At 57.4% G+C, this 25,263-nt stretch overlaps 2 protein-coding genes across 2 annotated transcripts; one reads left to right on the forward strand and one right to left on the reverse strand.

Moving 5' to 3' along the window:
- Positions 1 to 66: 66 nt before the first annotated feature.
- CUNH1orf35 (chromosome unknown C1orf35 homolog) lies at positions 67 to 2,172 on the forward strand. The gene is made up of 8 exons (XM_039220249.1): positions 67 to 243; positions 420 to 570; positions 688 to 733; positions 815 to 897; positions 1,006 to 1,078; positions 1,235 to 1,323; positions 1,682 to 1,810; positions 1,897 to 2,172. The coding sequence occupies exons 1-8, from the start codon at positions 150 to 152 to the stop codon at positions 1,976 to 1,978; spliced, it is 747 nt and encodes a 248-aa protein (XP_039076180.1). The 5' UTR covers positions 67 to 149; the 3' UTR covers positions 1,979 to 2,172.
- An 894-nt stretch (positions 2,173 to 3,066) lies between these two features.
- ARF1 (ADP ribosylation factor 1) lies at positions 3,067 to 18,288 on the reverse strand. The gene is made up of 5 exons (XM_039220250.1): positions 18,184 to 18,288; positions 4,716 to 4,900; positions 4,517 to 4,627; positions 4,307 to 4,431; positions 3,067 to 4,209 (listed from the first exon to the last, which is right to left on the reverse strand). Exons 2-5 carry the CDS (start codon positions 4,861 to 4,863, stop codon positions 4,048 to 4,050), a joined length of 546 nt encoding a protein of 181 aa, XP_039076181.1. The 5' UTR covers positions 4,864 to 4,900; positions 18,184 to 18,288; the 3' UTR covers positions 3,067 to 4,047.
- Between the last annotated feature and the right edge of the window lie 6,975 nt (positions 18,289 to 25,263).

Below are 25,263 nucleotides of genomic sequence, written 5' to 3' on the forward strand. Positions count from 1 at the left end.
GCGGGGACGGGGGAAACAGTGCGCACGCGCACTGGCGCTGCGTGCCTGAGCGGGTGTGACGTCCCGGCGAGCGACGCGGGAGCGGGCGCCGGCGGCGGCGCCGCCTGGGGCGGCGAGGCCGGGGCTTCGGCGGCGGACGGTCGGGAACCATGTTCGGCTCCAGCCGGGGCGGCGTGCGCGGCGGGCAGGACCAGTTCAGTTGGGAGGACGTGAAGACCGACAAACAGAGAGAGAACTACCTGGGTCAGCGCGGTGCCAGGCCTGGGGCTGGGGGTGGAAGAGGGGCGCGGATAGGGGGGACGCGGGAGCTGCGGGTCCACAAAAGGAGGGGGCGCGGGAGCTGCGCGCGCCGCGGGTGCGGAGAACGGGGGTGCTGCGCAGACCCCGCGGGGCGAGCACTCGGCACTGCATCCCCGCAGGCAACTCGTTGATGGCCCCAGTGGGCCGCTGGCAGAAGGGCCGCGACCTCACCTGGTACGCCAAGGGCCGGGCGGACGGCGCGGGACTGAGCCGGGAGGAGGAGCTGGCGGCCGTGAGGCAGGCGGAGCAGGAGGCGCTCATGGCCGCGCTGTGAGTGCGCCCCGCGGGGTCGGGGGAGCTCTGGGTGGGGGGCGCGGCGGGGACAAAGGGGCAGGGGCCCAGGCGAGGCCGGCCGCTCCCTGAAGCTCGCGCATGCGGCCCCCGCAGAGGTTACAAGAACGTGAGGAAGCAGCCCACCGGCCTGAGCAAGGAGGTGAGGGGACCCTCCTGGGGGGGCGGGGGAGGCGGGCCCCGAGCTGCCTGCCGCGAGCATCCCCTCTTGCCCTCCTTGCAGGACTTTGTCGAAGTGTGTAAGCGGGAAGGAGGGGACCACGAGGAGAAGGGAGTGGACCGGCTCCTAGGCCTGGGGAGCTCCAGGTGTGTTGCAAGGGGATGGACTCTGCCCTTTGCCCAAATGGAAGCGCTATCCGGTTGCGGAGGCCGGGGCCTTCTCACCGTGACCGCTTGTCACCCGCGTTCCCGCAGTGGCTCTGCAGGCCGAGTGGCGTTGTCCCGAGAAGATAAGGAGGCCGCCAAGCTGGGGCTCTCCGTGTTCACGGTAACTGCCCGTAACCCCCGGGGATCCCACGGTTTAGGGTCGGGGGCTGGCCGTCTCTGCTCGTGGGGCACTCCTGTCTCCTGGCCCGGTTGGCATCCCGAGGCGCCTCCCACACCACCTCACCACGCCCTCGCCCAAAGTGACCTCCTTCCGCAGCACCATCGCGTGGAAAGCGGCCGGCAGGGGTCCTCCCCAGCCTCCTCCAGGAAGAGGCCTCGGTCGGAGGAGGAGAAGGCGGAGCCGGGGTAAGAGCCGCCCCACAGCTACCGGGGAGAGGGTGGGGCTGCACAAAACTATGGGTTCTCTACGTGGCTGCCTTTGGGTCAGTGCCCTTACCAGGTCCTGTCCCTTTTACCCTCTGGGGACTCACCCGACTGCCTGCTGGGGTCCCCTGGGGTCCCCGGAGGGAGGCGTTCCCTTGTCCCACCCCGTGGCGCTCAGGGGCTGCCACCTGGTGACAGGGATGCCAGGATCACGTGGTGGGGGGGTGGGAGCATGTGGCTCTTCTGCCATGAGGGGTGGGAACGCTGTGTATACCTGCAGCCACTTAGTAGGAGGGAGGGTAGTACTGGGTATGACCTTCCCACTCCCCACCCCCCCCAGCCCTGAGGGCCACAGGAGAAGCAGAAAAGAGAAGAAAAAGAAGAAAAAGAAGAAGCACAAGAAAGAGAAGAAGAAAGAGAAGGCACACAGGAGTAAGGGGGCCTCCCCGCTGCCCCCCACTCCTGTTGGGTAAGTGTGCCTCCACCTTGGGGCAGCCTGGCTGGCAGGGCAGCCTCACATCCACCCACTGGTTCCCATTTCTGTGGTCTCCCCAGGCCAGGGCGTCGCAGGCACGACTCGGACTCCAGCTCTTCCTCGCCCAGCTCTAAGAGGCGCCGCCGCCACCACAGTGACTGAGGCCAGCCCTGCTGACAGCCTCCAGTCAACCATGCCATACCCTGCCCCCCCCTGCAGTGGCACTTGAGCTGGCCCCCAGGGAAGGACGGATGGCCTGGGGAAGCCCCGGGGGGCTTTGGGGTGGCCAAGTACAGCTACTTCTATTTTTCTTTAACTCACTCTTTGTACTTAAATAAAGTTATTTTAAGGGGAAAGTATTTCATATTTAAGGGGAAGTTGTCACAAGTTCCAGTAGAAAGGGGCAGGGAAGAATGTGAGGAAGATCTCCAGTTCCAGTAAAACCAGCCAGAGGCCCCATCGGGAGGACGACGACCTTCCTTCTGGGGGTGTCCTGTGTGGGCCTGTCCCTGGCCAGCGATGTCAAATGCACCAGGAGACTGGGATCACCATGTCTCACCCCAGGGGACAGGCTGAACGTGTGGATCATGAGGGGCGCAGACTTGTGCCTAGAGACTTGCCTTCCCCACTCCCTGTCCCAAGGGACCCGCCCCCTCAACTCCTTGGAGAGGGTCTGGGTGGGACATCAGCTCCTTCCCTCAGGCCTCTCCCCTCCTCTGCAGGGAGGGGACCTCTTAAAACCCAGCCAGAGAATGGACAGGACCCAGGCTGGATTCCTAATTATGAAATATGCATCTTTTGCTTCAGATTTTAATATTAATCAAACTGAAGACAGTTATGTGAATCTAACCCTGGCCCTGGCTTTTCAACTTGGTAGAGGGAATGGCCAGACTGGGCATCCCCAGGGCAGAGGAGCCTGGACTCTGGCCTGCCAGTCATACCCGGCTAGGGAGCAGGGGCACCGAGGATGGCCTACATGGCAGCAACAGAGCTTGGCCACAGGTTCTTGCCCACACCCCTCCTTAGAGGCCAGGTGGTATGGGCATGAGCCTCCACACCCTTACCCCATGCAGTGACCCTGTCGTCCCGCTCATGGCCTGGCACTGCCAGTAGGGAGGCCAACGAGGCAGTCCCTGCCAGGGCACTGGGCCATGTCCACACCTGCTGCAAAGCCAGTGGCCTCTTGCACGCCCTGCTCCTGTTCGCAGAGGCAAGCTGTGGCTGGCGGCACCAAGCACTGGAGAGCCATGAACTAGTTAAGAGACTTTATTCTAGTAGCTATAATTACAGTGCTTGTTCGTCGAAATGAAAACTGAAAACAAGTATACAAAACAGTTGATTACTAATCGTGTATTGAAAGCAGTAAGAGGTTCCACGACACCAAATAAACCAGTTCTGAGGATTTCCCCAAGATAAAGTTGAACGGCTCCAGCTTCTTCAGTGTTTATCAAAATACGAAAGAAAAAAGTAGACGTCATCGTTTCGGTGGCAAACCTGACCCTTGCAGGCTGAGGGAGTGAAAGCACATGTGGATGGGGGGCTCTGGGGGCCCCCTCAAGGGCCCCGGGAGCGGTGGCCGCAGCCCCCCAGCCCATCCCCCCGGGCGCTGTGTGGGCACAGGTACGAGGACAAACGTTAGGGGAGGTGGGACCACCCGAGAGCGAATCACGGGGATCCTATCGTGACCATGCAGGATGGACCGCGGCCGGCTCTGCCCCGTCACGTTCCCAACAGGAAAGGGATCGCCAGTGGACAAGACTCTGGCCGTTTACCGCAGAACCTAACCAGGCACGTTTCTCCCTTCCGTGTGTTCAAGTGTTCTCCTTGTCTTGTGTTTTTATCTATTTTAAAAATGCACTGAGTTCAGGTTAAAAACCAACCACCAAAATGGATCCCAACACAACCTAACGTCCAGAGGAGGAGCGCCAGGCTGGCCTGACACGACGACTCCCGGGGGCCCCGTGAGCCTAAAATCCCTTCTCAGTACTGAACAGTGGGCTGATTCTCTTTTTACAATAAAAAAAGCTGAGTAATATTGCATAGGAGTACCAGAAACTGCCTCGTTGGGAACAGAAACTATTTACATTAAATAAAAACCCGGCTGCAGGCTGCGTCTGCACATTTACAGCATGGTGAAGCACACTGTGACCGACCCTGGAGACAGCTTCTGGCACTCACACCACATGAGAGTAAAGCAGGGTGGAAGGAGGGAGTGGGGGGAGGGGCGCGGCTCACTTCTGGTTCCGGAGCTGATTGGACAGCCAGTCCAGTCCCTCATAGAGCCCATCCCCGCTGGTGGCACAGGTGGCCTGAATGTACCAGTTCCTGTGGCGCAGCGAGTGCAGGCCCAGCTTGTCCGTGATCTCGGCTGCATTCATGGCATTCGGGAGGTCCTGGCGGGAGAGGCCCGGCGGCCTTCGGTCAGAGGGCTGTGGGGACTGCCCCTCCCTGCCCCCCACCCCATATGGCCGGGCCCACGGGCGCGCATACCTGCTTGTTGGCGAACACCAGCAGGACAGCATCCCTGAGCTCGTCCTCCGCCAGCATCCTCATGAGCTCCTCACGGGCCTCGTTTACGCGCTCTCTGTCATTGCTGTCCACCACGAAGATGAGGCCTGCAGAGCCACGGGCGTCAGGAGCGTTAGGACGGGTGCCAAGGGCGCCCCCCTCTCGCCCGCAGGCCACAGCCCCTCCGCTCACCTTGTGTGTTCTGGAAGTAGTGGCGCCACAGGGGCCGGATCTTGTCCTGGCCACCCACATCCCACACAGTGAAGCTGATGTTCTTGTACTCCACGGTCTCCACGTTGAAGCCTGCGGGGGACATGACCCCGGTCAGCCTTGCTGCCCCGGAGCTGCCCGCGCCCCAGCCCCACCACTGGCCCCGCTCCAGTCTCCTCACCTATGGTGGGAATGGTGGTCACGATCTCACCCAGCTTCAGTTTGTACAGGATGGTGGTCTTCCCTGCAGCGTCCAGGCCCACCATGAGAATGCGCATCTCTTTTTTGCCAAAAAGGCCCTTGAAGAGGTTTGCGAAGATATTTCCCATGCTGTAGACTGGGGGGAGCAACACTGGCCAGAGAAACCTGTGGAGACAGGGGTCCCTAGGTCTTCCTCTATGCCGCCCAGGGCCAGGAGCACAGGGGCCACTCCAGTGATGGATGAGCCTGACTCCTGATAGCTCACAGGGCAGAGGCTGACCACACCTGGTTCCCAAGTGGCAGACGTGGAGTCCTGCCCTTACAAGGGAGAGTGATGTACCACCACAGAGCGAAGACCAACCAACCCAAGGCTGTGGCTCTCACAGGACACGAGCTCCTGGACCACGCAACAAGAGGCCAGAAAAAAACCACCGCATGCCAGAACCACACTGATGTGCTGAGTGCGCACCCACAGGCAGGACTTGGAGTCAGACAGCACCTAGGTTCTTGGGCAGCACATGGGCCATGAAGTCGCACAGGGAGCCATACCACGGGCCACATCAGGGACTGCGTTTGTCAAAGGCTCCCCTCGTTCAGAGCAGAAACGCTGGGCCCAAGGGAGTGGTCTTCCATCCCACAGCCGCCAGGGCACAGGAGCCAGCCTGGCCTGACCTCTCCAAAGGGGGGACACTTTCACTTCCAAATAGGCACCTGGGAGAGCTGATCACTTTCTCAAATGCAGACTGTTTGGGAATCTGGATGTTTATGGCTGGCTGTCCTACTAAGACCAAGCAGCCAGGCAGCCTTCAGAGCGCCGCAAGGCCAGCGAGGAGCCTGGCCACCCATCCGTGCCCCCAGGAGCTCCTGGGTCTGCAGGAGACACAGAGGGTACAGGCCCGCTCTCTCCCGGTCAGCACCCCACACAGCCACATTGCCACCAGGATGCCTGTCCATTCTGTGGTCAGTCAGCACTGGGTGGAATGCCCTGCCCCACTGTGAACCTGATGCTCCTGTGGGCCCAGGAGGCCTTCGAGCTGGCTTCCATGCATTTGCTGTTGTTGTTACACTAAGTTATCTCTACACCCAATGTGGGGTCTGGCCTCACAACCCCGAGATAAGCGTCCAAGCTCCACCGTAGGAGCCGGCTGGACACCCAGCTTCAGTGCGCTTGTGATAGTTTATTGTTGTTATTATCTGTCCAAAAAACAAGTGTAAAATGATCTTTACTGTCACGTTTCCTTTTCTGCAGACAGCCCATTCTCCTAATATACACCGAGGATGACAAACCCTTTGGGGAACACAGAACTGACCAAACACACATATTCAATCTCAGCTCACTGTTGAAATCACTAATGAACAGGTGCCCAATCAACAAAGAAAAAGAAAAAGGGGGAGACAAGTTCTAGAAGCCAACGTGAATGTGGTTGGACTTTCCTAGAGCAACAGACCCAGGGGCTCTGCCACCCATGTCCAGGTGGGAGGGTGTGGGTGCGCGCTGTGTAGGACACAAGGACACAGGTGCCAGGCACACGCACACACAACACCCACAGACCTCAGAGCCTGGACGCACACTGCCTGCATCTGTACCACTGAGAACATCCATGCAAACCTCCCTCTAAGAAGCCAACAATAGGGGGGTGGCTGGGTGGCTCAGTCAGTTGAGCATCCAACTTTGGCTCAGGTCATGATCTCACAGTTCATGGGTTTGAGCCCTGCGTCAGGCTCTGTGCCAATAGCTCAGAGCCTGGAGGCTGCTTCCGATTCTGTGTCTCCCTCTCTCTCTGACCCGCCCCTGCTCACGTGCTCACGCGCTCTCTCACTCTCAGAAATAAAAAAACATTAAAAAAAAGAAGCAGCAGCCACCAATGGAAGATATCAAAAGAGAAGAATCTGGGGGGAAGCAAGACAGAAGACTATTTCAAGGGAAAAACAAACAGAACCCTCAGACCTCACATGGCCAACAAGGCGGAGACCCAGTACCCACAAAACAAGAATGGGGAGTTGGAATACAGCAGACCTGATGGCCAAGGTGAAACCCACAAACAAGTGTGCGTGCGCTATAGATGAAAAGGGAAAATTCGAAGCAATTACCTCTGCTATAGGGATGTCTTTTTAGATATGACACCAAAGGCATGATCTATGAAAGAAAGAATTGATGATCTGGACTTCCTTAAAGCTACAATCTCCCACTCCGGGAAAGACCAGGGCAAGAGAATGGGAAAATCAACCAGTAAGAGACACACCTGATTACAGACTGTCATGTAAGAAATGTCAAAAAGACCACTTAAAACTCGATAACAAGCAGACTGAAACTGCATTTAAGACTTTTAAAATCGGCCAATGACCTTAAAAGACCCCTCCCTACAGAAGATCTACAGATGGTAAATGAGCAGGAGAGGAATCTCCATATCAGTATGTCCTTGGGAAATGCAAATGAGAACCACCAGATGCCCACTGCTTATGACTAGAAGGGCCCAAACCCACCACACCCGCACCAGGTGCTGAGGAGGGGTGGGGTTGGGGGGGGGGTGGGCAGGAGACAGGAACTCTCTTGTCTTGCTGGTGCGGACCCAAAACTGTGAAGCCACCATGGCAAGGCTTGGCGGTTTCTCACAAAACCAAACATTCTTGTATGATGCGACCCAGCAATCGCACTTCTGGGCATTTACACAAAATCCTGGATGCAGATGTTTATGGCAGGTTTACCCACAACTACCCAAACTTGGAAGCAGCCAAGCCGTCCTCCACAAGGTGACAGATTAAGAGACCACGGTCCATCCACACAAGGCAAAATCAATCAGTGTTAAAGAGAAACGCACCACCCAGCGGTGAAACGCCACAGGGAACCTTAACCACATATCACTAAGTGAAAGGAGCCCATCTGAGAAGGCTGTGCACCGTGTGATTCTGAGTACACGGCACTCTGGGAAAGAAAAACCACGAAGACTGGAAAAGGATCCTCCCAGGGGCTGTGGGGAGGAGAGTTAGGGGCAGGAAGGGTGACTCGGAGCACCGAGGGGGTTAGGGGGCTGAGCTGTCAGGTCGGTGACAGCCTGACAGCCGTCACATGACGGGTACGTGTCATCCCACACTTGTCCACACCACCAAGAGTGAGCCCTTCCAGAAAGGATGGGCCCTGGGTGCTGCAGCATCAACACGGGTCCCCCTGGTGGGGACACTGCCCTGAGGGGGCTTGGTGCCTTCCCCAGGGTTAAGCTGTGAACTGAAAACAGCTCCAAAGGCTTGGGGGTTGGGGGGAAGGGCAGAAATTATTAATCGAACAGCAACGCAGGAAAGTGTTGTATGGGGGGAGATTCTGACACAAGAAACCTCCAGCCTAGAGGAGCTGGGGTACGCACACAGATGCAGTCTGAGAACACGGAGGGTCCCAGCACTCTACCCAGTGACACAGCAGTGCCCTCAGCCAAGGTGGCAATGCAGGGGAAAGGCAGAGCAAAGGTCAGGTCCTTGCGAGGATGTGGAGGAGGGAGGCAGAGCTCAGAGAAGGGGACACGCCCCATGCATGGCTTTACAGTGCCGCCTGGCCATCCCAGGGCAAGGGAAAACCCAAAGACAGATACGCCAAAGCCCAAGGACGAAAACGAACAGAGAGAGTACTTAAAGATTTCCTGTGGGAAAACAAGCCATCCCCACCTGGCCCAGCAGCAGGTGATCCTCACTCCCTTGAAACGCCCTTCTGTTACCGCTGGGTACCCAGAAGCTGAGGCCAGACCTGCAGGTGTCAAGGGCCAGCCCACACTGTCCAAAGTGTTATCAGCATGCTCTCCTAGAGATGCGGCCATTGTGGTGAAGCCGCAACAGGGGTGATCTCAGGGAGACGGGAGGGGGTGGGCTATCTCTACTTGTTCTAGCACTAATGTAAGAATCTAGTTCTTCTGATCATCACAGGGTCCTGGGGACCAAGGAGTGAAAATGTCACCTGCACTCTACACAGCCCCCACATGGGCAGGTGGACCACCTCAGGGTAAACCTGCCTGTCCACCTCCTCCTCCCAACGTGCCCTTGCCAGCCCCCCAAAACCTCACTTGCCCACACACTGCCCCTGGCCGGATGGGCCCTGCTGAGCCTGTATTACCAATGTGGCCCGAGTCCTTCCCCGTGGTTTATCAACACACCAAACTCTTAGAGACCCAAGGGAATGGGGTGAGCGTGCAGTCTTGGGCTTAAGACGCCACCACACATGGCAGCTGGTCTCTCTCACCCCAGAAGCATCTATACCTGCACCTGGCCCATGGACCCTGCTGGCTCCTGGCCTGTCCCAGAACCATTTACTGTTCTGCAAAAGGTCAAGGCCTAACAGAGTATCTGCTGTAGGAGAAGGTGGACAACGACCACACAGCCATCCCATGGCCTTTCTAGGTCACACCTTCTGCCACCAGAATCCCTTGAGCTCAAGTCAAAACCCATCTTTCTTGTTTACGGTGATGACCTTCTGCATCAGCGAGCAATGAAAACAGACTTTCTCAGAAGAGATCCTCCAATCCCACAGCCCCACAAAACAAGTTCTCCCTGTTAGGACCAGAAACAACATAAAGCAAAGACTTTGGCAGCCCACGTTTTCCTATGGGGAGGTCTGTGCGGCTACACGTCAAGACCAGCAATGGGGCCTCCGTGAGGAAGCCAGTATAGCCAGATAAAAATGTAGCTTTGTGAGTTTACGTCTGTTCCGCTCCAATAAATGAATCCTACATGACCAGTTCAGCTGCTGAAGAGAAAAATAGGTACCTGTGACCTCCGCTGTACCCCCGGCCTCTCCGGTTTCAGAGCAAGCAGAGGAAGAAAGTCTGTCACCTTCTTTAAAACCATCGACTAGCAGATGTGGGGGACTCAGAATCAGTACCAGCGAACACCAACACGACCTGGGCTGTGTGCCATCACAGCCAAGAGGAAATCATCAACCTGGAGCTCGACCAGAAGATGAAAATGTGACCCACGGAGGTAAACACATGAGGGTTTGGGCTCCATTCTGCGCTGCGGACATGACGTGCTGCTCGGTCTCCTCTGTAAACGGGACTCAGATGAACGAGTCCCCTGCTTAAGTGAAAAGCCGGGTGACATCTCAGCTCTTCTTCTTTCAGCCTTATTTTTAAAATGTTTAAATGTTTTTCACTCATTTTTTTCAGAGAGAGAAAGAGACAGAGCGAACGAGCAGAGGAGCGGCAGAGAGGGAGACACAGAATCTGAAGCAGGCTCCAGGCTCTGAGCTGTCAGCACAGAGCCGGACACGGGGCTTGAACTCATGAACCTTGAGATCATGACTTGAACTGAACTCTGACACTTAACTGGCTGAGCCACCCAGGCGCCCCCTCTCTTTTAGCCTTTTTCAATGTCAAGTTTATTGGGCTTATATATAGTAACATATGCAACCCCACAGTTGATACCCTCATTTTGATTTTTCCAAGTTCATACATTATGAACCATTTCTTAAGGGTTTTATGAACTAGCAATTGCTTCGAGCAGCCACCTACGTGAACAGATTATCAGTCACTCAAAAGCCCCACCCATCCCTGACATGTAGATTTTAAGCATAAAATGGGTCCTCAGAGTTCTGGGTGACTCAATACACTGAGCGTCCTACTCTTGATTTCAGTTCACGTCTTGATCCTGGGGTCATGAGATAGAGCCCTGTGTCCACACTCAGCGTGGAGCCTGCATGAGATTCTGTCTCCCTTTGCCCCTTTCCGGGGTCACACTCCTTTAAAAAAATTAAGTAAAAGGGGTGCCTGGGTGGCTTAGTCGGTTAAGCGTCCGACTTTCGCTTAGGTCATGATCTCGCAGTTCGTGGGTTCGAGCCCCGCATCGGGCTCTGTGCTGACTGCCAGCTCAGAGCCTGGAGCCTGTTTCAGTCTGTAACTCCCTTTCTCTCTGACCCTCCCCTGCTCACGCTGTCTCTCTCTGTCTCTCATAGAAATAAATAAAACAAACAAACAAAAAAAAAACAAAAAAAAAAGAAAAGCTTAAGTTTAAAAAAAAAATTAAGTAAAAATACATACATAAATAAAAGGGGCTCTCTAGTTTTGTAGGCCATATGATCACATGTAATCCTGCAAACTGATTTTTGCACACCAGCTCAGGACTCCAGGGCCTCAGCTAAACAAACAAAGCCTCAGGCCATCCATCACCCTGCCCTTCAGCCCAACACTGACTGCATTCCATAGCTCTGGCTTCCTCTGCAAAGGAGTACTTTACCTTGTGTCCCTAGTTTGTACACTTAGTGTACCAGGAAAACTGAACGGGGCAGTACTAGTGGTAATCAGATACACCTCAGTCCTAACACAAGTGTGACAAACACGGGAATCCACAGTCAGAGGGAACAATAACTAGAGCCTGACACACCCAATGGATCTAATTAAAGGAACTGATGTTTCTTATTTCCCATCAGTTCCATTTCTATAAGAGACAAGTAGGTTGTATTAGCTTTAAGTATGCAACAATGTGTCTAGTGTTATGTGTTCACAACAACTAGCTAACGTTCATCACCACACACAGTTCCCTGGTACTTTCTTCTGAAAACTTCCAAGGTCTCCTCCTCCCAGCACCCTAAACCATCCAGCACTGTCAACTACTCACCATGCTGCTCACTACTTTCCAGGACACCTCCATCTTCCACCTTTACCCAGCTCCTCCTCCACCACATCCCAGGACACCTCCATCTTCCACCTTCACCCAGCTCCCCCCCCCCCCCAGGACACCTCCACCTTCCACCTTCACTCAGCTCCTCCCCTACATCCCCCACCACATCCCAGGACATGTCCATCTTTCCTTCCGCCTTCACCCAGCNGCTCCTCCCCTACATCCCCCACCACATCCCAGGACATGTCCATCTTTCCTTCCGCCTTCACCCAGCTCCTCCTTCACCACATCCCAGGACACATCCATCTTCCACCCTCCCCCAGCCCCCCCCCCCCCCCTCAGGACACCTCCACCTTCCACCTTCACTCAGCTCCTCCCCTACATCCCCCACCACATCCCAGGACATGTCCATCTTTCCTTCCGCCTTCACCCAGCTCCTCCTTCACCACATCCCAGGACACATCTACCTTCTACCGTCATCCAGCTCTGCCCCCACCACTAGGAACCCTACTACCTACAAACCTTCAGGGTTTTTAAGGGACCCAGTCAGGCCTGAGGGGCTGGCCCCTGTGCACTGATCCTTCCCACCCTCACCTCTCACTCAGCCCTGAGGCTGAGAGCCAGGGTGGGACCTGGACGTATGACTGAGGGCACAACCCCTGAAGTCAATTTAGCTGGCTCTTTGCCAGCTTCAGATTGAAAGTGAAATGCAACACCCAGAAATGAGTTTCCTTATCACTGCAGCTCCTGTCGACAGTAACACAGTAACGTGAACACCCTAGGGCCACTGTCCACCAGAACATGTACCCGTGGGAGCAGCCTAACTGCACCCAAGGAACCCTACTCTCCACCAGTAAAATCAAAGCACTGAACAGAACATGTTTACAGTTTCTAGTTCCCTCTTATTCAAAGGCTTACACTTTTACTTACTATGTTCTAACATAACTATCCTCCCAACTCTTCACCAAAGCTATGTTCTTCTGAAATGTATAGATTGGAGCAAAACACTAGGGGGCACCTGCGCGGCTCAGTGGGTGGAGCAACCGTCTGACACTGCAGCTCAGGTGGTGATCTCACAGTTCGTGGGTTCCAGCCCCACATCGGGCTCTGTGCTGACAGCTCAGAACCTGGAGCCTACTTCGGATTCTGTGTCCCCCTTCTCTTTCTGCCCCTGCTCACTCTTTCTCTAAAAAATAAATAAGCATTAAAAAATCCTAGACAGACCAGCCCAAGGTAAACAATATCCACATAAGCCCAATGAATACATGTGTCATACGGTCTCCAACTAGACAAGGATAGATGAGACACAGTCCACGCAGGACCCTGGACACATGTGTGACCTCCGTTTCTGGCTCCTGCAGTAACAAAGGCCCCTGGGCTGGACATCTGACCCCCACTCTACTCTGGCTTAAACCTAAGGGCACAGCTACCTTCTCTGACCCCACATGCAATCAAGTATAAAAGACTTGTTACTGAAAAAACCCGAAGATCAAAAAAGCAAATTTGCATCATACTGCAACACTGAAATGCACAACAACTTGAATGGAAAACGGGGAAAGTCAAGTAAATTGTGAACACAAGGCAAAGCAGCATCTGAGAAGCCATGAGCAGCTGTACAGCACCGATCAGCCTCAGAAACGTCCTACCACCAACCTTGCTGATCTGCAGGTGTGAGTTACTGGTCTTCCTCAAGCCCGTTAGAAATCAGAGGACCAGCCGCAGGGGGATGGGTCCAAGAGACCCTGAGGCCCCACCCCCCAGAGCCTTCTCCAGGAGGTGCCTGCTCAGCCACTGATGTCACCGTCCACAGGAAGCAGTCCTTTGGCTCCAAGCTCAGCACACTCACTCACGGAGAGCACCACTGGGCAGGAAGGCTGGACAACACAAAGCGAACACAACTGGCAGACGACGAGGTGGGGTGAGGTGTGAGGAACGCCAGCACGTGCCCAATGACTCTCCAGCACAGTGAACCAACTGTCAGGGGCGTCTCTCCCACAGGGGTCCCGACATTCATAGTGGGGTCCTGAGAGAGGAGCCCCTAAAACCTACCACAAAGGTTCTGAGGGGCCGGAGACACCCGTCCACATCCTCGAAGGACAGAAATGTTTGAGCAAGCCCTCCTGCAAACCACAGGAGGTGGTGGGAGACTCTGAGAATCTCAGCAAAGGGGCCAATCCTCAGTATCTGTCTTCAGGGAACTTTGAGGGACTATTAGTGAGAACAAAATTAAAAACCTGCCGCCCCACCTCTTCTGGGAGAAGCCTGCCAGCCTCCACCAGATCCCCCACCGGCACCAGCTCCAAGCACTAACCCTCCAGCCCTGCAAGCGACCCCAGGCAGCCCTGGTGCGGGGAGACTCTTGTTTACATGCCTAATCACACCATCCTCTGCTTGAACCCTCTCGGAGGTCCCCATCGGAGGTCCCCACCGACCCCTCAGCCGGGCCAAGTCAGCACCCTGCCTTCACACTCTGGTACCACCATCCACAGGACCCCATCTCTCCTACCCCTCCCCACAGGTCTCCCACCAACACCAAACCCCAAAACATAACCAAAAACCTCCTCCTGGCTCCTTCGACCCAAACCCCAGAGACACCCACAACCTGTTCCCCTCGTCCCCAAATCTATCTGCTTCACCCCTCACTCTGAAAGGCACTCCACCCCAGCACCTGCCTATGCCCTGGCACCCTCATCTCCCCTCTGGCACCAGGAAGGGCTCGCTAGGCAAAGTCACACCCGCACACCACCCACTGGGGAGGGTCCTCAGAAGGGTCAGAGCAGACATGCCCACAGAGCTTCACAGCTAGAGTATACCCCATCCTGCGGCTCCATCCGCGCATCACAGAAAAGTCACAGGATAGTGAGTCGCTGGCGAGTGTGAGCTCCCACACCATAAGCTCCGAGGAACCACCGCCAGAGACCTGGGAGCACTGTGGACCCACAAGGTCCCCTCACACACACAGGGCGGCTGCGTCCACCACGCAGGCCGGTTTCTCCTGGAAACAGAGGGCAGCTCTTGGGATGGTTCTACAAAGAACAAAACACAATTTCCCTTGATTTACAAGGTATGTGCATTCCTGGAAAATTCAGAACATCTATCAAAACTGTCGCAAAAAAGAAAAAGTGCTGCTTTGGTCCACAGAACATGATGAAATGTAGGAAATCAGAGACCTTTTATGATGTGGGGTCACGAGGAATGCACTCTGCCCTGAAATACCATTTCTGGGGGCGAGGACCACAGGCCCACAGCAGATCTCCCCAGAACCTCTCAGCCCTCCTCACCTACTCCTGGCAGTTCTCCAAACCGCCAGGGAGAGGCTTTCTGTTCCTACGAGGTCCACAGGACCCCGCGCCCTGTTCAACTCACTGCCCCAGCTCCCTGGGCACCCAAGACTGACCGTCAGGGACAGGAGGAAAACCGTAAAAGCACATCTATAGGGGCCCAGAGGTTAATCACACACATCTAAACATAGGCTTCTCCTAAAAATGAGTTTGTCGGGAAGAAGCCATTGGGTCAACAATAAACTCCACGCTGATGCAGTCTGATTGTCCTTGACATTCCAGTGAGGGAACCAAGACTGACAGTCATGGTCAACTGCTTTGGCAAAGAGGACTCGCCCTCAAGTACCAGCAACAGAGGGCTTGGTACCTTTTCGCCCATCTCTCCAGGAGCTGGCAGTCTCCCATCACTCGGACAGACAGAAGCGCTAGAAGCTGTAATTAATTTCAGCAAAGTTTTACCACCAGACCCAATGCAACAGACAGCATTTTAACTATAAATTAACGGAGTCAGTTAACTAGGACCTTGTGCTCACCTACAGATGACAGGAAAATTCAATGGAAGACACTGTTGATAGTAATTTTTAGGACAGCCTTCGTTCCGGATCCTGTGATGGAAACGCTGGCACGTCTAACTCACTCTTCACAAACGAGACCAGATGGCATCTTGAAACTGTTTCCTCGGCCACTGGCAGAAGTCAAACTGATGGCACACTGACTTCATGGTAAAAGCTTTCAGGACATGAGAACCAGCACCCCCAAGTTTTCTGTTTACCTTCCACACACAGCACCACGAGACTGATTTCCTATGTAACGCAAATCCAAAGGCATCAGGCATTTGCCACAGGATGTGCCTTTTGGAACCCTTTACAGCATCCCCTTTGGGGAGCAAAACTTACTAAATCCTGACTGAACGCCAATTAGTGTTTCCCAAACCTATCATGCACTTGCAACTTCTGGAAACGTGTGCGGACCATAACTGGGCGTCCAGTAATTTATGGTCATGCTGAGGTCACCTCTGTGGCCTTGAGAGATAGAGAAGTCTGCCTCCTGAACAGAATCACTCCCATGTTTGTAACATTTCCCTGCTGTCTGTTTCTGTTGCTGCTTCCCGCCTTTAGTCAGGGCTGCCAAGCTTTCGTGGCCACAGTGTGCAGAGCACAGGTCCACGGGGACCCAGCGAAGGGCGGCACGTCCTGCACCAGTCAGCTTTGCCACTGCTTCAGACTCCTGGAAGGAAGCTGGGCAGGTAGCACTGGGGCAGTGAGGGGAGCGGGGCTGAGGGACTCCTAGGAATCAGGAACTTGGATGCTTTTGTGCCAGCTCTGCCATGCTGCTTTCTGCTGATCAGGCCACCTGACCCCCGAGAGTGCAGACCACCTTCTACAACAGTGACAGAGCCGTAAAGCTGCAGGAAGTGCTGTTAACAGTCACACACCTACGTTTCCTAGATTCCTAATAACCACCAGAACAGGCACTGAGGATACAGGGGTGCAGCTGAGGGGCTACATACACTGGGACCTAGAATCACCCCCCTCCCCCTACACGCTCAGGATGCAGGGGGGCAGCTGAGGGGCTACACTGGGACCTGGAATCGCCAACCCCCCACGCTCATAAACTTCGCAGAACTGTTCTTTACTCCACCAGCAGGCAGGGTTCTGGCCAACCCTCTCACGGGTCAAAATCGCTTCTAAAAGACCAAAGAGCTGCCACACCAACGAGGAGCAGGGAGTGCAAGAGCTCAGCTCTCTCTGGTCTGAGACCCAGGCGCACTTGGAGGAATCTTAAGAAAACGGCCTCCACACTCTCCAACAAGTCAGCACAGCTTACTATCTCGCACACCCGGGTTTCCATGTGACTGTAACATCACCTCCGGCCCACACCGACTTTACTGGAGCTGATGGGACAGTGAGAGTGCAGTGGAGGCGCCACTTGGCAAGTCTGAGTGTCCTCTTGAGCACCCAGGACACAAAGCAAGTAGCTAGACCACATGACCTACAAAGCAGAACTGTGAAGGGTCCAGAACCAGCTTCCCCTTCTGCTCACTTTCCTTCCAGGCTGATCGCTCAGCACGTGAGTCAGCTGTTCCCCAAGCGGGACACTTCCAGTCTTGTGTCTGCAGACAGGGACCACGGCAGGGGGTCCTCCTGGAGACAGGGACGTGTGCGCTGGGCCCAACAACCAGAGACCACCTCTGCACTCTGACACGGCCGGACTTGGGGTTCATACACACACACACATTCCACCCTTCCATGCGGACCCCGCGGGAAACGGCGCCTGCACACACGTGGTGTCAGAGGAGCCACGATGCGGCCTGGCAGCTCTCAAGCGCGCGCGCACACGCATGCACCACCAGAACGCAGGGCTGACCATGCACACGGCGGGCACACAGAGGCTCGATGACCACTCTCTCTCGCTCACTACTTCTGAAACAAGACCGCCGGGACACCGGAGCGGAAGCACCCACTTCCAAGACCCCCTTCCTGCTGCCACGGGCGCTGCTGCAGTCCTGCCGGACCGACCCTCACACAGCTGCTCGGTGACTGAAGGACATGGGAAAGCGAGGACAGGCGGAGCGGGCCGCCGCACGGCTCCGGGATTCGGCACTGACCGGCAAGCTACCGTCTCCCACGCCCGGAACCACCCGGATTGTGCAACAAGTAAGCGCCCCCGACAGCCCGGCCACAGCTACACTTCGCAGTCGCCAACTCGGAAGGAAGGGTGTTCTCATCTCCGCCAGCGGCTGCCAGGAAGTCGGCCACAGCTTGCAGCAAGTTTCGGTAAAGGGGCCCCGCATACCCGCGGGCGCGCCAGCCGGGCGCCCGGAGCCTCCTGCGGCTGCAGGCGCCCCGCACTCGGACCCCTGGACCTCGCCCCGCAGCCCCGCCCCGCCCCCGTCCTCCCAGCCAACAGGAATTGGGCTCAAACCCTGGCCATCGCGTGACCTTGGCGGCGTCCCGGGCCACGGGCTCCGGTTTCCTGGTCCTCGAGACCCCGAGGCGGGATGCGTAGCAGGCGGAGCAGGAAGCACCGCTTTCAGGGGAGCCCGTGGCCTGCGCCAGACTTCCGGGCGTCCACCCCAGTGGCTCCGGGGGCCGCGAGGCTGTGGCGGAGGCTCGGGGTCCCCGCGGTGCGACTGACCCCTGCCCTGGCCTCCACCCCCGTCCGGGCCGTGGCTCCTAGTCCCCGGCGCGGCCCGCGGCACCCCGCCTCGACCCCGGGCTCAGTCGCGGCGCCCCTTGCCTCCACCGGCCTGAACTTGACCGCCAGCCCACCCTCGACCCCCAACCTAGCCCTCTGCGCCTGTCCCGCCTCGATCCTCATACCAACCTCGACCTCGGCCTCGACTCGACCCCCTTCCCAGACTCGACCCCCGGCCCGACCCTCCACGCCCCGCCTCGGCCCCCGGCCCGGCATCGGGCCTCACCGCCCCAGCCTCACCTCGGCCCCCGCCCGGCCCGGCCTCACCACGGCCCTCACCACCCTTCCGCCGCCGCAGAGGGCAGGGCCTCTTGTAGCCCGGGCAGGCCCCCGCCGCCCGCCGCCCGACCCTAGGCCCCCGGCCCGCCGCCTCACCCTCGACGGCCGCGGCGAGGCTACTGCTCCGAGCCAGGCGTTGGTTTCGCTCCCACAAGATGGCGGCTCTGACGGCGGCCACGTCAGTGCCTGCTGCCGCGGGGGACGCTGGGGAACGGGGCGGCCCCGCCCACCCCTGCCGCAGCACGCATGCGCAGACTCTAGGATGGGGGGCTCTAGTGCAGGGACAAGGACTCCGCCCCGACCCGGGCCGCGGCCCTCCCGCCTCTGCGCTTGCGCACCCGCTTCCCTCGCCTGGGGCGGAGTGCGTCTGCGCCTGCGTTGCGCTTCTTCCGGAAGGGGCCAGTTAGAACCCACCGGCCCATTTTGCATATGCGGAGACAGGCGAAACGGGCGCTGCGGCCCGTGAGAGGCGGCGCCCGGGTGCAAGAGAGGGTTCCTGTTTCCTCCCCGGACAGGCGGTCGCAGCGAGACCTGGCAGGTCCTAGCGGACCAGCGGGCAGCGGTCGCTCTTCCTGGGCGCCGACCCCCGGTGTGGAAATTGTGGGTACCAGTAGGTGGTCCAGGTCCCGGAGTGACCCAAGCAGCGTGCTTGGAGGAGCGCACCCGGGGGAGCAGGCTGCAGATCACGTAAAGAAGCCATCCAGTTGAACAGGCCGAACAGGAACCAAGTCAGGCAGGGGACACTCGCTGCCCTGGGGTGGTCAGGACCCCAGATCCCAGAAACTGGAAGGAGGAAACCCCTTATCTGGGAAATTTGGGAGGATCAGAAGGGAGACACGGACAGTCGCCGCCCTTCTCCACAGTCTCTAGGCTCAGGGTTTGGCTGTGGACCCCACTTGGGACCTTACTCTGGCCTCCTGCCAACCCCAGTTCCCCCTGCTTTCTGCCACCTAGGCTCCCTCCCCTGACCCTCGTGCTGATTTGAGGGATCTCCCACTCGAGAGGGGTTGTTGCAATTGCTGGAGGGGCTCTCCAGATCCGTGTGTTGTAGAGGGCACAGAGCAGGACCATCACCTGGCAGAGAAGGGCATGAGGTATTCTGCCAGTCCAGCAGCCTCCTGTCCCTCTCTGCTTCCGCCCACCTGCTCCCCTTTGGCAGGGGTCCCTCACTGGGCTGCACCAGCTAGGGGCCTGCCCCGATCCTCCTTAGCTGTCCTCCAGTCCCCAACAATGATGACCCCATCTTCTGAGAGGCTGATGGCCCTGTGAGCCAGACCCTGGAGGGCCTGGCTGGGGTTTGGGGTCAAGCTTCTCTCCTCTGGGGGTTCCCAGGCTGAGGACCAGGTCAGACTCGAGGATACTAAACAGCAACCGACTCCCCCAACCCTCCCCTCCGGGAATGGACCACAGGACTGACTGGGGCAAAGGGGCAGGGGCAGGAGAGAGGGGGAGTGGAGATGCTCACACCCTCCAGGATCCCCGCTTGGCAGGTACATCACGCAGCTCTGGGTGTGGCCCTGGGGAGTGGGCAGTGTTCATGGCAGGAGGCTCAAGCCCACCGCGATCATGAGGCTGTGCCTGGGGTCCAAGGAGTTTGGCCTCCAGCAAGTCTGCGCTGACCCCACCCTGCCTCTCAGTGCCTCTGCGCTGCTCTCTGCTCATCCTGGGTTCTCCACATCAACATCCACATCCCCTTTAAGAGTTCTCTGGACAACGTGGGGAGAGGTGGCCTGGGATTCCCTGAGTCTGGACCCAGAGGGGACCCCCAGACCCGTCCAGACAGGTGGGTACAGTGAGCGCCCCCACCCCCAGTCTCCCTCTGCTCTGCTCCCTTCTCTTCCAGGTCGACCCCCAGAGCCCATCCTTCTGCATGCCCTTCCTGGTACAGGCTGAAGGCTGACCATGTGGGCCCAGCTCCCACACCCATACCTCATTCCCCGCCCACCCCAGGGCTGCCCTGCCCCTTGGCCTGGGCCCCGGAGACAGCCTGCACCCAGCCAGGCCTTGCCTCTTGTCTCTTTGGTCATCCCAGCAGCCCACAGCCACAGAGAAGCGTCACGTACGTGAGAGTCCCATGTTACCTCGAGGCCTTTGGACATCCTTGTCCTCCCCATAGCTGCGCCTGCCTCAGTTTCCCCGTCTCATGCCAGCCCTTCCTTTCCCTGCATCCCTACTATGGACCCCTCACCCCAGCCCTCCTCCTGGGGCTCTTTGTCATTCCTGAGACAGGCTGGAACCACTCCTGACCTGGGGCTATGCTCCCTCTGTGCTGAGGTGGGTGGCCCCCTACACACTTAGCTCTACTCTGCCTTCCCGGGCACACTGGTCCTCCCTGGCAGGCCAGCTCCACAGGGCAGGGATGTTTCCCACCTGGTTCTCAGCCCCACTCAGCAAACAACTCGGTGGGTGGGGTGCCCTTAGGACCCTCTGCCTGAAATTTCGCATCTCCTGCCCTTTTGAATGTAGGCCTCACTCCGAAACAGCTGTGCTGTGCAGGATCTGCAATTTTGTTAGCCACAGAAACCTCAGACACTTTGATGTCACATTGTAGCTGTTGCAGGACCAGGGGGAATGTTTCTGCTCCTGCACCAATAAAGCCAGGGAGGGTGTCAGCCACTACAGGCCTGTCAGCTGGTGCTGATAACGCCAGGCACTGCAGTCCTGCACGAAGGGCCCCTTTCTTCCATGAGGCCCTTCACTGCCATGACTCCCGGCTTTCTGGGGGTGCGGTTGGAATGCAGCCAGCAGAACACCCTGGAGGTGCTGGGTCTGGGAGGTTGGTCTGGGAGGTTCTGATTGTCCTTACTGCATCTCGGGATCCATACAATCCCCACGCCTAAAGTCACATGCTCCAGATGTTTGTCGGCTTTCAGTAACAACCTGTTCCTTTTGAAATGGTGCATCGTTTATTCTGGGCACCGATCAGACCTCATTCTGAGATAGGGCCCATTTCACCAGCCTGTCAAGGACCCCTGACACACACACAGCCTCCCCACTCTAGACTGATGGTGGCCCCCAACATCTGTGGGTCTCAGATGCCCCTTCCACTCATGAGACTGTGGCAAGTTGTCTCCTCCTGCCTCAGCCCTGCTGCCTGCCTCACTCCCCCATGGTGGTTAGAATGGGGTCTCTGTGGTTGACCTGGCCCTGGCCCCCACCCCAGCCAGTGATGGGTGTATTTGCTGGATGGCACAGCTGAGTCTGTAGCCAGAAGGATTTAGCGCTGCTGCTTCTGCTGCTGCTGCTGCTGCTGCTGCTGCTTCTGCTTCTGCTGCTGCTGCTGCTGCTGCTGCTGCTGCTGCTGCTTCTTCTTCTTCTTCTTCTTCTTCTTCTTCTTCTTCTTCTCCTTCTCCTTCTCCTTCTCCTTCTCCTTCTTCTTCTTTTTCTTTTAGTTTATTTATTGAGAGAGGGGGGGAGGGAGGGAGAGTAGGGGAGAGCCAGAGAGAGTTGGGGAGAGAGAATCCCAAGCAGGCTCCATGTGGTCAGCATAGAGCCTGACACAGGGCTCAACCTCACGAACGGCAAGATCATGACCTGAGCCGAAATCAAGAGTTAAGCGCTTAACCAACAGATACCCAGGCGGCAGTGCAGCCAGAAGGATTTAGATCCACCAGATAAAACCACATCTCGAGAGGAAACCAGGAACTAGCAGGAAGTCAGTTCGGTTTCCAGGCTGTGTGGACAAGTGCGCCCCGGGCTGTAGTTCATCCGAACCACTGAGGGGGTGGCTGGACCTCCAGGTCCCACCAGATGTGTTAGTCTGGGTTCTGCAGAGAAGGTGAATCAATAGGACATGCAGAGATCTAGATGGGACAGGATTTATTATTGGGATTGGCTCCCACAGTCCTGGAGCCCAGGAGTTTCAAGGCTCCGCCGTCCGCAAGCTGGAGACCCGGGAAACCTGGTGTCATTGTAGCGGCCAAGAACCGGGACACTGGTGTCTGGGGGCAGGAGATGAGGATCTGTGGTACAGGCATGGAAACAACTCCCCTTCCTCTGCCTTTCATTCTATGCAAATCCCAGGGCCGGACGAAGCCCATTGGTGAGGACAATTTTACGCAGTCCACAGCTTCTGGTGCCCCTTCCGGAGCACCCTCACAGACACACCAAGGAATGACATGTTCTCAGCCATCCAGGCGTCCCTCAGCCTGGTCAACATGAAGCAAAATTAATCATCTCTGCATGGCTGTGCGCGGCCCAAGAACCTGCATTTCTAACGGGTTCTCATGATTCGGATGCTGCTGGCCCAGGGGCCCTCTTTGGTGGGAGGCCTGGGTGGGTGACATGGGGGGGCACACCTATGGACTGCACCCCTAAAGCTCTTGGATTTGGGTTTCCACTGGCAAGCATCTCCCTGCGCACCTGCCATCTAGTGTGCATGGGAGTGCAGATGCCAGTGCATTTCAGGAGTCTGCACTCTGGGAAGAGCCCCCTTGTACCCCCAGCCCTGTCTACACCTGGGCCTGGCTCTGTGGACCCTGCCCCGATTTGAGGGCTACTCTACCCCATCCCTGGGCACATTGCACCTCTGCCTCCGGCTGTGCCCATGGAGAGTGCTAGGGTGCCTGTCTGCTGGACCCCCATTTCCCCAGGAGCCCAGGTCTCAGGGGGACCAGTCCTTGTTCCCATTATGCTTGGGACAGTCAGCTTGTCCTAGAGGCCTAGGACTCCCACACCTACCCTACCTCCACACAAGAGGACACCAAGGCCTGAGGACAGGAGGGGCAGCTGTGGTGACCAGTCGGGTCTCTGGGCAGCCCGGTCCTGGTGCTCTGCTGAGTTTTTCTCTTTTAAATTGGCATGCACAGATATTCAGTGAGCTTGGGGACGTGGACACCTCTGTTACCCCATAACACCCGCACCCCAACAAAGGTGCAGACCGTCTCCACCCCTCAAAGCAACTTCCAGCTGCCCTGTGTTGGGCACTCCCCCCCAGCTGCTGCATCCCACCGGAGGGACCATCTCTGGTGGGGGGGGGGGCGCGGACACTGCCACCCACCCGAGGGGCCGTCTCCGGTCCAGGGGATGGGGGGCTGTGGACACTGCATCCAACCAGAGGGGCCGTCTCTGGTCAAGGGGATGGGGGGCCGTGGGCACTGCGTCCCATCCGAGGGACAGTCTCTGGTTCGGGGGGTTGGGGCTGCAGATGCTGCATCCCACCAGAGGGGCCGTCTCCAGTCCATGGCGGGGGAGGCCGCGGACACTACGTCCCACTGGAAGGGCAGTCTCTGGTCCACGGGGGCTGTGAAGGCAGCGCCAGGGAATATCCTTGTGCTGGCACGGTAGGAAGTGCTTTCACTTCTGCAGTGCCCAGAGTGGGTTGCTGGTGTGTGCACAGTGGTCCCTTCATGCTGGGTGAGAACTGCCGGCTCTCCGGAGCAGCTGTGTGTGTGGCTGCATCCCTCAGCAGAAGGGACGGGATGAGTACTCACAGTAGCCTAGCCAGGCCGGGCTCCCCTCCTGGGGGGTTCTCAGACTCGGGTCTTCCCTGGCCTCCTTGGCCCCACCATGCACAGGATACCTCCTTCCCTGGCCCCTTAATGACTTTGTTGGGTGCAGATGGTCCTGGTCCTCCCCTGTGGCACCCGTCTGCCCTCTGCCCTCTCACCTGCAATAAAGCCCTGAGCCTGCTCTTCTCCTTTGGGGCCCAGGGAGGAGAGTGAAATGGAACGGAAACTCCCATTTCCAAAGGAATCCTTCCTTCCTTCCTCAGATCCTGCAAAGGGACCAAGGGACCCTTATCTGGGGTCTGTCCTGGCCACCTGCAGTGTGATCCTTTGGCCACCAACAGGGCCTGCATGTGAGTTCAGAGCTGCCAGGAACCCGGTTTTTAGTGTCCTATCTGAGGACATGGAGCTGTTCCACCCTAGGCGTCTGGCGCTGGGACCTGTTCTAGTTAGAGCTCTCCAGGAATGCTCAGGGGGCGGGGGTGCAGCCAGGTCGGCTAGGGGCCAGCACAGAGCACAAACAGCTCCATAGGTTGGGACAACATGAGTGAACTACTGTTGCTGGTGGCATACAAGAGGAAGCCGAATGGTTTTTTCAACACAGGAGTTTGGCATCAGGAAAGGCTTGCTTAAGGTGAGCTAGAGCTAAGATTCCATTATTTCTTGAGCAGAAGGAAGTCAGAGGTGGGAGAGGCATGTGTTAATGAGGACAGCTAGACCAGAGGGTCTTTCTTTTGTCTTTGGAGAACATCTGGGTATACCCTATTGGGCGGGGGGCAATGTAGGTAAAGGAGTAGGGGTCTCATCTGGATGCAGTCAGTTGGGGTGGGGAAAAGGTCTTATATAGGGACCTGAGGTATGGCTGGGGGGGCTGGCACCCAGTGAGGTGGTGGTGGGGGCAGGGAGAAAGGGGTTGAGCTCCCATAGGTGGGTCAGAGGGACATGGATTGTGAGGGGTACAGGCTCAGGCTCCATCTGGATGAAGCTGTTCCCTTGAGGCCCACCCCCAGGGGTGAGGGAGGCTGGGGTCTGTCCCTGTTTCTGCTCCGTCTCCTTCTTTCAAGCCCCAGACAGAGGCCAGTGGGAGGGAGAGACCCCGCCCAGTCTGGGGGTGGGGGGCAACACGGAATGCACTCTGGGCTCTGGAAACCCTGGCCATGAGCCCAGGAACATGGGGCACCGGCAGCTGGGAGAGGCAGGGAGGACCCTCATGGAGCCGTCAGGGCAGGGCCATGTCCCACAGACCAGACCCCAGACTCCTGCCCCCAATCGGAAGTCGCTGTCAAACAGAGCTGTGGGCCACTGGGCAGCTCCCCGACAGCCCAGCAGGTGCCCAGGGCTCCGCTGGGTGGAACACTTTGGAGCTGACGGGCTCCGCTGTGAGTCAGAGGCTAGTGAGCTGCTGCTGCACATGCACATCCAGGAGCCTGGGCGAGGCCCCCCACCCCTACCCGTATGGTCCCCGTTCTGGGTTCTGTGGCCTGGTAACAGACTGCAAAGCCTCAGGTGAGACTTCATACATGATACCTCATTGTTCGGGGGCTCAGGACCTGGGGCATCTCAGGGACACGTACTGGCCTTGCATGAGGTGCAGGGGATGGCCACAGTGTCTGGGTTTACCCCAGAGGCTCTGCAGTGGATGTAGCTGTGCCACCCCAAATTCCTGGTGGCCCGGGACTGCAGAATGGGGTCTTTGCAGAGGTGATCAGGTGGGGGGGTCTCAAGGTGA

Source organism: Hyaena hyaena, unplaced genomic scaffold (assembly GCF_003009895.1).
Source record: "Hyaena hyaena isolate Hyena2069 unplaced genomic scaffold, ASM300989v1 scaffold_879, whole genome shotgun sequence".
Lineage (NCBI taxonomy): Eukaryota > Metazoa > Chordata > Mammalia > Carnivora > Hyaenidae > Hyaena > Hyaena hyaena.